The 15,555-nt window shown below is 33.2% G+C and overlaps 2 protein-coding genes across 2 annotated transcripts in view; one reads left to right on the top strand and one right to left on the bottom strand.

The window, feature by feature from the left end:
- The window catches only part of LOC111003764 (protein cueball), a 20,608-nt gene extending 18,153 nt beyond the window's left edge, over positions 1-2,455 (top strand). Inside the window, exon 7 of the mRNA XM_022274443.2 lies at positions 468-2,455. Coding sequence (XP_022130135.2) covers positions 468-581 — 114 coding nt within the window. The 3' untranslated portion in view covers positions 582-2,455. The remainder of the gene's footprint in view (positions 1-467) is intronic.
- LOC111003749 (85/88 kDa calcium-independent phospholipase A2) lies at positions 2,447-15,555 on the bottom strand. Its single transcript, XM_022274421.2, has 16 exons — positions 15,399-15,555; positions 15,098-15,308; positions 14,926-15,016; positions 14,524-14,691; positions 14,008-14,139; positions 13,530-13,707; positions 10,852-11,091; positions 9,458-9,659; positions 8,922-9,095; positions 8,064-8,332; positions 7,422-7,565; positions 6,457-6,589; positions 5,999-6,144; positions 5,455-5,570; positions 4,847-5,063; positions 2,447-4,309 (listed from the first exon to the last, which is right to left on the bottom strand). The coding sequence occupies exons 1-16, from the start codon at positions 15,409-15,411 to the stop codon at positions 4,299-4,301; spliced, it is 2,445 nt and encodes an 814-aa protein (XP_022130113.2). The 5' UTR covers positions 15,412-15,555; the 3' UTR covers positions 2,447-4,298.

The raw sequence follows: 15,555 nt of genomic DNA, 5'->3' as shown, positions 1-15,555 counted from the left end.
CGAATCCAAACAGTAGTTATTACTGAAATTAGCTATAGTCAACATTTTATGTTTTTCTATTGTTAGTGTCGTTTATTCTACAAACGTAGAATATAATTTTTAAAAAGATTATCTTGTTACGCCAAAGGAGTAACAAGATAATCCTAAAATAAATATTGTCTGACTCGTGTACGCAAGTTTTTTTTTATTTTAAGGTTAAGATTGTTAATAATGTAATTAGTTCAAATTAATCACTTAGAAAAAAAAATAAATAAATCACTGATGCTACAACCTTTTAAGATCTGGGCCTCAGATTTCTGTATCTGTTTTACGATCATTTGTCATTCTAAGACATTTTGAGTCTAAGGTTTCTGTTTAACTCACGATGTTTTAAATCACCATTCGAGCGAATGTATGTAATGACTTATAATATTGCAAATGTTGACTTTATTATATATGTTAATAATAATGACTAAATGTGTTTGCAGCCCTGTTTCGAGCCAAAATCGACGATAAGGCCGAACCTGCTAAACACAAAACAAGGAAAGGAAGAGAAGCGGAATCTAATTGCCAACATGGAAAATCCCGATGATATGTACTAATGTACAGTTTGGTAATGATCCAGTTTACCTATCAATGTGATATTTAGGAATTTTAATGCAGAACAAAATTTATTACTATATACGGCCAATCTCGATTACAAAAATCTATTAAAAATCATAAAATAAATCGTTCAGCAAAATAAAATATTAATTTTATATGGTTTTAACGATTGCTTTTTTGCTCTGTTTGTTAAATGTGTTTCTATTTTAATCGCAACTACAAGTTAAACATAATGAAGATTTAATAAAACGTTTCATATTTAAAGTTATCAATTCAATGCACATTTAGAATATACCCAACAAATGCGTTGGTCAAATTTGGCCAATTTTCGGGACTGAAAACAGATATTTCTCGGGCACCATTATTCCACTGGCCAAGATAGCTAAAAATATAAAAACATATTCGAGGTTGGCCATATAACACGAGTACAGAAAGTCTGTTAGATTAAGTAGATTTTTTTCCACGCCGTGCCTTTTCGTCTAATTTATTGGGGTTAAAAATGTACTTAGTTTTTAATACCAGCATATGATACTTAATTTTTGTTAATGGACTGAGGTAACGTGCCAAATGGCAGATACCGTTTCATAGTAAGGCCAAAGAGTTTGTGAAATTTCGCATTATTTTACAGTTTTTATGAAATTGACATTCGATTTTTGTGTTCATAATGTTATTTTTAATGTATTTTTTTATTAAAATATAAAATGCGGTCTTTAAAGTTGTATGCAATAAGTGAGCGTGCGAGATGGGCCCTACTATTGTAGTGCAGCTTTTTATATATATATACGTATTATATAAAATCAAAACAATTGTTTTCTAAATATATAATCGCCGCAAGCTTACCACGTAACTTTTATCTAGTCTGCGCACCGCGTAATGCCAACCCGTGCTATGAGTGAAACATCGAAATTAATTTTATTTAACTATTAAGTTGTAAATCGCTATTGAAGTTATGTGGTACGCTTGCTGACGCGCCATTTTAAAACAGATTATGTACTCAATAAGACTTTGGCACTTTTTGGAAGTAATTCCGCATTCCAAAAAATATATTACATATCTGTCATATTTTGCTTTGCAAATTAATTTAGAGCCATATGTAAAAAAGGGCCACCGCACATAACACCATTTGTCGAATTGTGTTTTGTGTACGGAGGCCATATTAGTATAGTAGTGGTCCTAATTCACCTCCCTCAGTGATCGTTGGTTGTTTATTTGTGCCTCATTAAAGAGCATTAGTTTAATTATATACGTTCCTATTGTTTTAATTATTGTGTGTAGTCAAAGTTGACTGTTGTGTATATAGACGATACAAGAATTTATAACATCTGCTTGCAATTGTACTGACACAACAAATTTGATTATTTTTATAACAGTTAACTGTCAAAATTCAATGACATCTTACTTCGGAGACAACATTTAAATTAAGAATATTTCATTCCAGCAAGGATATGAAATTAGTGTGAAGTTTGTCTATAGATTGACTCTGAGCTATATTCACAGCAGTCATAACTTTGTCTATAGCTTTGAATTGTGGGAAAATTCCACGATTCAAATTTAACTGCCTACTAGAACTATTTTAACAGTCACGAGTTTCAACTGTTATTGTAGAATCTCACCTAATTTATTTGGCGTTTCAATTCAAAATTATATCCAAAGACACTGTTAATCTAGAGGCACTATTTATTAGCATATTAGGTACTTAGTAAATGGCGAAAACACAAATATATTTAAGAGCTAACACCTGGTAAATGTGTTTGTGTATTCGATAGGTTTAGTTCGTGGATTGATAATATCCACATCAGAAATGTGATATTATTGAGTCTTTGTATAAGTCTCTATTAGGTAATATTTTAATAAAATAAACAGCTTTGCAATAGTTATAGTCTTTTATTTTCACTACATTAAATACTCAGTCGATACAATTAAAACCTGTTACATATTATGAAGTTTATCAAACTTTAACTTAGCACAGATTCGAAGATGATGAGAAGTTCCGTATGTCAGAATCTACGTTTATGACAAAGAGAGTTAAAGTTTACACTAGTGTGAAGTGAACTTTACCCTAAAGTAAGGCAGACAAGTTTTACAGTACATAGAAAATTCAATAAGTAAATTCGTATTTTTACTTTCGCTAGCAATTACAAGGCAAGGACAGTAAATTCAATTTAGAGAGTATTATATAATATTTTGTGATTTTTCACTTCTATAACACTTATAACAAAAAAAAACATTTCTTAACAACTTGTATTTCTACCAATTAATTTTATTGTTCATGAATGAGGGTTCACATTAACCTTTTGGTTTATAAATAAAAACGATTGTTATCATAAATAAAAAGCATCCTTAAATACTACTTGTGGTATTTTATATGAGTAAATACAATTTAGAAATCATGTGGGTTCGTGCTTCCATTCCATTCTACTTCCAATAAAGTAAATTAAACTTTATTAGCATTAGCGAGATCTATGATCACTGCGATGACGTCATATCGAAGTTATTCTGAACGCTATATCCTTTATATACAACTACTCAGCCTTAGCCCTGAGGAGCTCGAGCCAGTCAGTGGTTAGACTAGTTCACAGTCGTCCCTTTAAGTTGGAGAAACCAACCATCCTTCCCCCATATTACCGTACTATCACTTTTTTATGTACTTAGAAAAGTAACTAAATTTTTATATAATTTATAGAAAATTAGCAAAATCCTCAATTAAAATGTATAGTGTCCATAGTAAATACACCTTATTACAAATAAGGTGTATTTTACAATGCAAAGTATTAATTTCCTTCGACGATTATGGCCAATGTCAAATCCCGTCTTGGGCGTCAAAATATACTATATTTAATTAATAACAAATTTACATAACATGCAATTCTCAAAGATAAAAAAATGAAGGCTAACTAAATTCGATAAAAATAATTAAATAATTCAACTGATAAACTTTGTTTTTCAATCAGATATTTATATAACAACATACAATTAACTTGCAATTTTTAAATGAGTTTTGTGCATATTAGACACAATACTATAACAAATGTATCAACAACAAATATCAACGAAAAGCTCTAATAACTAGAAGTCGGTTTTTGGTTCGATTTCCGGCTAAATACTAACTACATATTTCAGTAGGAACAGAAGACTTGCCTGTAAACCTTAAAAGAAATCTATTTGCCCCATACTCCCATGTGTTTAGATTAGACGACTGAATATAAACTAACTATATTTATATATAGTGGTATAAGACGCTAGATGATTTGAAGGCAGTATGATATATCTTCACTAAATTCACACGATAATAAACCTTACATACTAGAATTAAAACCAGTTTTTCTATGAAGCGATCACACCATATATCAGGACATTTCTAGTACATACTTTAATAACTGTGCTACTAAGTATAGGCTACTTATTTTTTCTACTATTAATACATTTAACTGTATTTTTCTCACATTCTTGTCAATATTTCCAACTAATAAATAAGTAACTAAAAGCTATACACGTTTTCCCCTATAACATTAAGTCTAAAAGCGCCAGCTCCCTGCGGTGACATTTGACAGATGACAGGTGACAGCTGACAGTAGTTGGCATGATATTTGTAAACCATGCTGACAATAAACCCGAGTCAGTTATGAATTGAAACATTGATATAACGTTTACATCCGATAACATAATATTTTTTATATATTATACTATATTCACCTAATTGTGCTAACAAATTATTATTATTTAACATCTGAAACAAAAATAAGAAAAAGTCATTAGAGATATTGTATGGTCAAAAAAGATTGGCTTTTTATACCTTACTCCTTCTTCTTTCACTTCACCACATACCAGCTCCAAGAATATCCGAGTTACGAATAAGGGGCTCTTGGAAAAGAGCGTAGCACTAAGTTATAGTTCTTGCAAACCTTCTGGTGTCGCAGGTATCCATAGGCGGCGGTAAGTACTTACACTGTAAGTGCCCGCTTAACTTACTGTCCCATACAAAAAAACTCCGAAATAGATGAAGTTCGTTCGGAAGGGTTCGTTAAATTCAATGGCGCTATAATATTTTTAGGTCTGGGCCTCAGATTTCTGAATCTGTTTCTTGATAATTTCTCAATCTAAAAGACAAGTAAGTGATCAACTTACTGTGCCTGACACATGGCGTCCACTTTTGTCCACCGCTCGAGGATTACGAGACAGTTTTCTGAAACCACTAGGCCTTCAACACCAGTTAATTCCATTGATATACGAAAAATTTAGACCAAAGTTTGTCTTTGTCCCTTACCCGTGTCAGACAGCATAGCAGCCAGTTCTACAACTCTATCCCTGTGGTCCCTCATATAAGCATGCGCTTCCCAAAGCATGGTCACCAAGTGCTCGTCAGATCGTTCGTCCATCGCATGGTCGCGTGACATTTGTGGCGAGAATCGGTAATAGGGCACGCCCAGTGAGTGGCACCACGCACGCGCACGTTCAACGATACGTCCGTCGGATTGCGTCGCCTGAAGAATAGGAAATTATATTTCAAAAACGTTCAAGTATTCGAAGTCTGGTCTGTCTGGGGGGGGGCAACTAAGTATAAGGAAAAAAACATCGGATAAAATAAAGAATACATCATTCAGATGAGATGAGAACTAAGTGTAAATGGGCGGGGAACATGGCAAGAAGAACAGAAAAATAAAAATGAAAAAATACTAAACTGGTGCCCAAGGTACAAAACGACAATTTAGAAGTTAGTCCAAATTAAGGTAACAGAACACTATTAATACATGACATTGTATTAAATAAAATATTTATATTTTAGCAATATAACTAAACACAAGTAACATTTCCGTCTCATTCTGTAAAAAGGGTGCAAGTGATTTATTAATGATAAAGGGCATAAAATGTTACCTGATCAACTAAAAGCTTCCCAATGGAGGATAACCCCAGGGCAAGTCTGGCGGTGTCCCAAATGCTCTCCGGCTTAAAAACATCTATATCTTTCAATTTTGTTACCGGAATCATACCTGTAAAGTTAATAGTATTTTTTTGGTCATTTTAATAATTTAGTAATAGTATTTTTTGGTCATTTTAATAATTTAGTAATAGTATTTTTTGGTAATTTTAATAATTTAGTAATAGTATTTTTTTGGTCATTTTAATAATTTAGTAATAGTATTTTTTGGTCATTTTGATAATTTCGTAATACTAGTTTAATTTTACGTTTTTGTAACAGTAAATAATTTTAGTGCATAAAAGAAGTTTAACAAGCGGTTAAAAGTGATAACCCACAAAAATTCAGATATATCACGCCTATGTTCGCACACGCAGAACATTACGAAATTGTATTCCATGAGGGTAGATAATTTTTTGTTATCAATTAGAAATTTCTGTTGCCATAAATAAACAAAATGCATTTATTGCTTTTTTTCATTCATTTTGAGTTTATAATTACCAGTTCCACAAGAAACGACGACTTTGAGATGAGTTTTCTTAGCAGCTTCATACTGGCCTGTGGCTTCCAACGCCAGTCTTACTTCCGCTAACTCAGTCAGTGCGTCTAACGTTGGGTTATTCCCCATTAGACCACCGTCTAAATACCTAAAAATAATTAATTATGGAATAAATATATTTGAGCAGCGTAAAATTTGTCACATTGAGAACTGATTTTAAGCAAATACCTTTAAATTTATTTAAGATTGTGTGAATGAAATGAAATCTAAAATAAAAATATATTATTGTATTTCTGTAGGTAAATGTAAAACAGCTTCATACTTTTAATTAAAATAATTAATTAGCACGACTCGTTCAAATAATAAATAAAAAGAATTAAAATATGAAACACACCATTACAAAACTTTTAAAATTGATATTAACTCTGGCTCAAATATGTTGTTTATTGAAATATCGTACCTGCCTGAAGCCCGAAAATAGGAAGGCGCAGCCCCTGAAGCCCTAGCCGCCTGCCACACGAGTTGTTCCGCGGGGGACGGAGGCTCCGCTAGGATTTCCACTGACGAACGGTCACTAGCCTCTGCCTTCGGACCTCAAAAGATAAATTTTGATATTTAAACGTCATAATTTAATATTTCAAAATAAAACCTATTCATTAATTAAATATTAAAGTGACCGTGAAATATAAATTGGGTCTATTTTTGATTTTAATTACAGTAATACTATACATAATCTTTTAAGAGATATAATTAAAAAATCACATATTGGATATGTCGGAGCAACGGCGTAACTGTCAGCTGTCATTGTCATTATAGGTCACCGAGTTTATTTTGAACAATATCAAAGTCAAATCAGTTAAAATCGTAAATACTTGTAGTTTATTAGATTTGTTAGTTTATTTATTTATTTATCAAGAAAAAAATATCACTTCAATAGCAACAGATAGAAGTCAAAATAAAGTAAGATTATTGGAAAACAGTTTAGACGGGAAACCCAAGTAGAAATCACACTCACACACATAATTATGATAACATTATCTTAGAGATTATTAACCTGTGTGAGTGAAATAATTTTTTTTACAAAATACAATTACAAGGTATATTACATTTGAAAACGACTGTGGTTGGTATAACTAACAATAGCAGTTATTTTCAAAAGCGCATCATGTACATATCAAAATAATTCTTCAACTTTATGATACATTACGCTATCTACTGATTGGGTAGTCCATTTACTAGCGCCGGTAGCAAACACCTGAACGTTCTCTCACCACAGAAGATGTTCACGAAGTACAGATACAAACTTGCGTCACAGCTCAGGTCTGTACGCTATGCTCAACTAGTTTTTAAGTCACACAAGAAGACATTTAGATACATTTTCTGTATTTTACAGTATTGAAAAATTTGTAACAGTTAGACACTTACTCATAGTTCCATTATATTCGCACAGAATATTTTCAGCGGACTGGTAATTTCTGAAGATGTGCAAGTCGACTGGCTTCCTGTCCGCCAAGACGGCCAGGATCATCAGTTTCGGATTTTCGATATCCGCCATAACTGTCTCCGTACCTGAATTTTTTTATCCAAATTTCTACAAATTCGACATTCTTTGAGGCATTTTTAAAATAAATGCGGCATAACACGCCTGTCTAGAACTGACTCACTGTTAAACGTTGTTAATGAATACTATGAAAAATTAAATAATATAATTATGAAAAAGTTTACGCTTATTTATTTTAAAGTATCCCGCTATGGACCAAATATCGTATAGAAAATTCTCAACAAAAAATGTCTGGGGTATAGTACATTAATCTCCCTATAACGCGGTCAGCGTTGTAAGAGAATTCGTTAACACCGGTTCTTGCACAATTAAAAACACGTAACGCGTACTTAATAAATTTATTTACTTTTATGTTATAACAACACAATTGTAACATGTGCGATAAACTATGAAATCATTATAAAGTTAACACAACAGAAATAGAATTTGAAAAATCTCCGCGTTATAGAGGGATTAATGTACTTATATGCATATCAATGAATTCTAGTACAAACAGAAATACTCACCCAAACACTCCTTCAAAATATTCTCAAGCACCTCAGAAGGGTACGGCCTCATGCCCACAAATGCGAATTCCTTCATCCTAAAGTATAGCATCTGACATTCTCTCAACGTCTTCCCAGTGGCCAGGGCCAATGCCAGAATCCCACCAGTACTGGTTCCAGCTACCCAGTCGAAGCAGTGTATTATCGGTTTGCCTATAGCTGCTTCAAGGTTTAGTAGGATTTGGACTAGCACTAAACCTCGTATTCCGCCCCCATCTAGGCAGAGTAAGCTGAAATTGGGTAATAATTGGTATAGATTTTTACTGGGTAATAATTACCCAGTAAAAATCTATACCAATATTATAAAGAGGAGTGTTAGATATTATCTCTGGAACTGCTGTACTGATTTAAGTAAATATTATAATAGAGTCACGTTATTTCTTAGTGAAACACGAGAACTGAAAATACTTTTTGGTTTTAGTCCGATTTGCTAGGTTTGACGTAGAAAAAATGGTTGAACCAAAAGGTTGGTTACGAACGTTCCCTTAACGATTAGAAATATATCATTACCTTCTAGATATAGATCAGGCATTACAAGAAAGTGAGCAATAGCATAATATATGTCTAACTCTTATATTATACAAAAACGAGTGCTGTATCACGTCTTTCTATCTATTCTTTTTTTTATAGAACAGGGACCAAACGCACTCTCAATGCCAAAGGGCTCGCGAGTGCGTTAAAATCTATAAAGGAAATTTATTGCACGATTTACTAATATATTTGGATTTATGAGGAACATATATTATTTTTTAAGGTTAACGGGTAGGAGTCGTGGAGCCGGAGTAGGAGACTCATAGAAGATGGAATACCAATACATACCGTCCTTCATTCTTCAGTGACCCCAGGGTTGCCGCTTTGTCCATGGTAGAAGCGGTAAGCATACTGCAGACCATATCGCGAGTGGAAGACCTTGCTATCGGTGGTGGTGGGACGCCATTATACTCCCCTCTGGAGGAACATGATGGACGACAACCAGAGATGTCCGAGGTGCATCTGGCCAATAACGGTAAGAATTGGTCGAATCTTTTGTTTGTGATGATGGTAAGATTCAGGAACAAGATTCCAGTTCGTCAATAATCATTTTGACATAAGGGAGATTGACACATTGACATTGACAATTTGTAACTTGTATGATATCTATTGCCTGGTGTTGTCATTCAAATACAATAAATGACATCCTAAATAATAAAAGAGGAGGCAAACGGGCTAGAGGCTCATTTCATGTTAAGTGATACCGACGCCCATGGACACTCACTGCCTTAAGAAACGCTCAGCTGTGGAAGGAATGTCTCAAAACTAAATATAACATAGCGGTATAGCAAAAACATTTGATTTCTATGTACGATTAAACTCACCTCTCTGCCCCAACGGAGTGCAAAACGTATAGAATCCTATCATAATCGCTATTCGCCATTTCAGTTGGTACCAAATGTCTTGCGGTAAAACCAGCGTTGTTTTTCGCTTCCAAATTAGCTCCAAACACAACTAGAGCCTGCACTATGCATATGTTTGTCTGTTTAACTGCTAAATGCAGAGGGGTGTTGCCCTCATTGTCTCCTGTTTATGGATAAAAAAAATATTATTCAACTACTGCAAGATATGTTTTCATTTAAAATAGTTTAAATTCTTAAACAGATATAATCAAGCAATATTCCGCTGGGTTGCATTACAAAACTTCGCGGCAATAGACGGCGTAAATATGGCAACATTTTAAAAGACAATATATATTAGTTATCTGTCATCTTGTTGAGACAGTATCGGGGATTATTGTGAAGCATGAACGAATAAATATAGATATGTAAATAATATTATGAATTCGCGTTGAGATTTGTGTTTTATATAAATTTAGAGTTTACAGTTGAGAAGATGCCAAAGAGGAATGGAAAGAAATTATGGTGGGTTTAACACTGTAATTTGCAAAAGAAGACGTTAGGAGGTAACGAAAAAAGAGGACATTATAAAGTAAACCAGGCAATTGAAATGGCCAAAATTATTACAACTACGAGATGGAAAAAGGAAAAGAGGAGGAAAGAGATAGGCAGATTATATAAAGAGAATAGGGGGCACAAATCGAACAATAAGAGCCACCATTCGAAAATAATGGAATGAAGAAAAGAATGGATCATAAACCACAGACAATAGTATTATTTTATCAGATATATATAATAGGGGCGGGTATAACAATAGTCGCGGGAACAGCATGAGGTAGAGTGGCCTTAGAAAGGCCAGAATGGAGTAGATTGGAGGAGGTCTTTGCCACCTGGCAAGCGGACAAGCAGAAATGGAAGAAAGAATCAATCTACGAAAAATAAAATAAAGAATACGCCGAAATGTCCGATAAAAAAAGGCTATTATTATTATATAATAGGGGCAGACACGATTTGTTTTATCTTTTAAAATGTAGGTCATGGACAACTATTTATTTATCTTAATTAAATTAGGATATCTTGTTCAAGTGTTAAAATAAATTTGATTATAAATATTAAATGTGTGAAACATTACAACAATAAAGTTTAATATTTTTCTTTTTAATTTTGATTAAGGTTATTTTTTTTAAATATTCTATTATTACACTCTTTGCACTTTACTCATCATATTTATTTTTCTAGTTTTCTCCTTTACCAGGGTTTCCTGGAAGAGATCGCTTGTTAGCGTTAAGGCCGCCAGTTGCATCCTTTATAATTTTTATCTATTATGTTATTTGTTTTTTTTAAGTGTGCATAAATAAAATTAATGAAAACAAAGTTACCTGTAGAATGTTCTACTCCTCTAGAGAGCAAAGCCACAGCACATTCCAACCTCCCCCTCAACACCATAATATGAAGGGCGGTTCTTCCGTCAAAGTTCACAGCATTGAAATCACAGTTCTTGTCGACTAGAGCATCAATCACTTCGCGGGAAATCGCCCAATGGAGGGGAGTTCCACCACGCTTCATGTCTTCTTCGTATAGTTTGGACCGATTGTTTTGGACGACATCGCCGACTACACCTAAAATTAATATGAATTTAATATCGGCGTTTGTTTAAACTATTGAAATTATTAAATTTATTTCTCATTACAAAAAAAATATTATAGTTACATGAGAAACTTAATATTAATATGTACATACGAGCTGTCATATGCATGTTATGCATATACATGTTAATATGTACACGTCGCCATTAGCCGTCACAATTTAAGACGTCTACTATGTTCACTGTACCATGCATCTTTAATGCCTTTTTGGAATTTATCAAACCCACCAATATTGCAAATTTTAGATGGTAATTGATTAAATAATTGCACACCTTCATACCTAAGTTATAATTATTAAGATTAAACGGATAAAATCTGGTATAATGTCACTCAATGCTAGAAGGCTCGTGAGTGCGTTGCCGGCCTTTTATTATACGCTCATTTCTTGAAGGACTCAAAGCCTAATTGGTTCGAATATAAATCAATAGGTAGCGTGCGCAGTAAAATCAGACGAATGACGTCGAGGTGATACGATTGGAATTCTAACGTTTCTTTTATCATTATGTTATATACATATTAGGTTTATTTATTTCTTTATCAATAAGGTACATGGCACATCAATAATACAAGACATGTAAAAAAAACATATACAAGTTATAGTAATAGAAGTTAAATTGTTTCACATATAAGATTTAACAATAATCAGCACGAAAATCGAAACAGAATTGTATAATAAAGTCCATTATAAAGTATGATACTTTTTGACATTACCATTTATCTTCAGCCACTGCGACCACGCACGCTGTAAAGCACGCGAAACGTCGCAAAAATTTAAAATTATGTTAAATAATTATTACTTTACAAGCTTTTTTCCGGTAAAAAAGTTAAGCACGCACGGATTATGTATAACAAAAAATATAAAAACGAAACTTACTGAATATCTCATCGAAAATAAACTTATGATGATTCATTACAACAACGTATTCGTAAGAAAAATAGATTAAAAATGATACAAAATCTATGTGACTCTTAAGTATGCATTGAATTACTCAATAAAACAATGTGTCGTAAATATTAATAGTTTATTGTTTATTTTTAAGGGTGGGCCATTAGGCTTTATATAGAAAAAGTATTACCTAATTTGTCAGGGTTTTATAATGGGTAAAACCCAAAAGCGTTTGACGCAAAGATACTTCTTCAACAGAACTGAGAAGTTTCGGTTTCATTTTTTTAATGGGCAGGAGGCTCACCTGATGCTAAGTGACTCAACGCCAGAGGGCTAGCGAGTGCGTTGCCGGCCTTTTAAGAATTAGTTCGCTCTTTTCTTGAAGGAGCCTAAGCTGGTTCCACAAAGTGGTGGTGCGTGGCATAAACTTCCTTGAAAAGCGATCAGTTCACGGCGTACGTCGAAATGATATGCGACTCTTATCCCTGAACGTGATAACTGATAACTGAATCAATGAATCACTCAAAGCCGGGTGCGAACCTATGAAGCATTAGCTGAACATGCAGTAGCATGAATTTTTCTGAAAGAGTGAAGAAACGTCATAAATCTGACATGTCTTGCACCCAAAAAGTCGACGGCATGACCATGTACCAGATACAAAAACCTGGAAATAAGTGATATTCGCCGACTATGAGAGACTGCCTCACCAAGTTGTGTTATACATTACAGTTGTAGTAGCATAATATCATAGATATTTTATGAATAATACGTACATACATAAAATTTAATTATTTCAACAATTATGTTAGAACATATTGAGATGATTACAGTCGAACTATAATGACGAATAAAAAAATGGTTCTCTATAACGTCACAATAAAACATTAATGAAATGATTGCATACTTAAAGTCTTCGAGTGGAAAAGAGATAGATGCGCCGTCAGCGTACAATAAGCGTCATGCTTTTTCATGCTTGCATTTGGCGTTCGTCGATTTATTAGACGTCACGTAGCACGAAAAGTTAGCACTGCGACTTCAAAATCCACGACATTTTTTTCTAATACAGTCGAAACCGATTATAACGACATCGTTTACAACGACCGATCGGTTATTACAGCCAGATTGTAAAGTCCCGTCTGAATCTCTAGTAAACTATTTAGCAAACATACCGCCTATAACAAAATCGGATACAGTGACATATCGGTTACAACGACAAAACTTTACTATTACTATTACTAACTTTATCGATATTTATCGACTATAACGACCAACCGCTTCTTGTCCTAGAAAAACAAAACAATACGGACGATTTTAAATCTTACAAGCATTGAAGGAATAACTACGCACTTTCTCCCACCCTATCCGCAGCTCTTCCCGGCCATTTATGTATCTATGTGTATTGCTTATAACGACTATCGGATATAACGTCGGCAACTGTACGGTCCCTTCAATGTCGCTATATCAGGTTTTGACTGTATTTCCTACGTAAATGGCCATAGATACCGCCCGAGGAGCGATATTATACCTGGTATAGCCTGTGTATTGCTAGCAGTCCGTTTGGCGGCTGTTAGATTTACATCTGCTCCAGCCATTAACAAGGCCCGTACGCAGTCAGGAGCGTCTGCCAGACAGGCCATGTGTAGTGGTGTGTACCCTTGCTTGTTGAATAAGTTTAGGAAGTTCGATGTTTTGCTGGCAAGGGCCTGCAGAAATAGAGATGCATCATTTCTGCGTCATTTGGTAACGTAACAAATTATTGACGAAAACTTAGCAATGTAAAAATTAAAAAAAAGAATTAGTAGTAGTAACAATAGTGCCGCTAAGCAACATTACAATCAAAAGAAGCGAAAAATAAATAATTGAAATTTAAGAAGTCTTAGATAGCTAATAATGTTTACGTATATATAGATTGTTTTATTTAATTTATTTATCTGACATTATTGATTAGTGTTATAGACACAATTTATAACAAATCTTAATAGTATGATTCAAAACGCACTTACATTAATAACTTCCTTGTTACTTGCAGCGGCATAATGAAATACAGAGTTGTGGTCGTGATCAATTACATCCAAAGATGAATGCATTGATATAAGGCTCTGTACCATTCGTACATTACCTGTTCTAATAGCCACCTGAAAAATTACATTGTATAATTTTGTAATTGATATTATGTCCTTGTTTTTCTTTCAATTAAATAATTTATTTGTAAATGAATGAATAATAATGAACATCGCCAACTAAAAGACTAACCCAATATAGACTGGCCAAACAACTCAATCTAATATTGTTATATTACAAGTTAAAGTAAGTTTTAAAAAATTATTAGTCTACATGGCTCTTAATAAAGTCTATTACAAGAAACAATAATACGGCTGCAGTTAATAGTGCTATAAGTCACTATGTTATGATATAATTCTATTTTTCTTTATTATTAACATTAAAACAAGTCTTGTAACTTGAATAAGATACTTACTAATAATTGATTCGAAATATATATTTTAAATGATCCTACTCACCATAAGTGCAGAGGCTCCTGTACCAGGGTCAACTTCATTAATGTATCTCTGAACATCTGGTTCATTAAGAAGTTCATACTGGCCAAAATGTGCAACAATGTGTGCCACAGTCCAAGACTTATGCTCGCTGAGAATGTCACAAAGCTTTTGAAGACTTGGGACTGTACACTGAAATATATAACAAAAAAAAACTTATATACATCACACCATCAGTCAAAAGGGTAGCCTTTAAAAATCTGAACTTAAGTTTTTTTATTAAAAATACACAAGTACAAGTAATAAAATACAAATGAATGCTTTAGAAGATATTAGGTACATATATATATATTCACTATTGGGTCAGAAATTGACCCCAATATGAAAATAAAAATATTGAACTCCAGCATTCACAATTTCACTTACCTCCTTAGTTATTTTAACATAAACTGGTATTCTGTCTTTGAATGTAATAAATCTTTCTTCAGAAATTTCACGACTTTCTGATCGAAATAAGCTAAAATGCAGAAATTATGAAAATTTACATAATTTTCCTTGTCTTAAATAAATAGTGTTAATATTAATCAAACGTTCAAACCTGTACATCTGATGCAAGCTTTCTGTAAAGGGTTTATGTAAGACAATTTCATAGAATTTATCTTTAGAATTTTTCCCATCATTGGGGATCTTTGGACCATATAATAACATTGAATCATCTCTGAAATATATTGGTCTAGATACATAATTATCCGGTCGTACTTCGATGACCTTTGTTGGTGGATCTTCACTTCCGAGCCAATTGCGAAAAACTAAAAAGAAATATTGAATAAAGAAAAGCATAAAAAATATGTTCAAAAGATCTGCTGTATTTTTTGTTCAACAATCCAAGTTCTACTTACACGAGTTAAACATTTTTCACGTTATTATTTTAATGCGAATTATGTACGAATTTTATACACAATAACTATTATTCTTTCTTCAAGTAATTTCAAATAAGCATTTTCGATGTATTCTCATTCGAAGTTGTTAGCACAGACTAGGAAAATGAAGACATAC

The sequence above is a fragment of the Pieris rapae genome, chromosome 13 (genome assembly GCF_905147795.1).
Source record: "Pieris rapae chromosome 13, ilPieRapa1.1, whole genome shotgun sequence".
In the NCBI taxonomy this organism is placed as follows: Eukaryota; Metazoa; Arthropoda; class Insecta; order Lepidoptera; family Pieridae; genus Pieris; species Pieris rapae.
Note: the sequence above shows the minus strand (reverse complement) of the source record. Positions and strands in the feature narration are given on the sequence as shown.

Coding starts and splice junctions, on each gene's coding strand:
- LOC111003749 (XM_022274421.2), bottom strand. Junction 13,708..14,007: donor GTAACAAGGAAGTTATTAAT/GTAAGTGCGTTT, acceptor CTATTTCTGCAG/GCCCTTGCCAGCAAAACATC. Junction 7,566..8,063: donor TATTTTGAAGGAGTGTTTGG/GTGAGTATTTCT, acceptor AAAAAAATTCAG/GTACGGAGACAGTTATGGCG.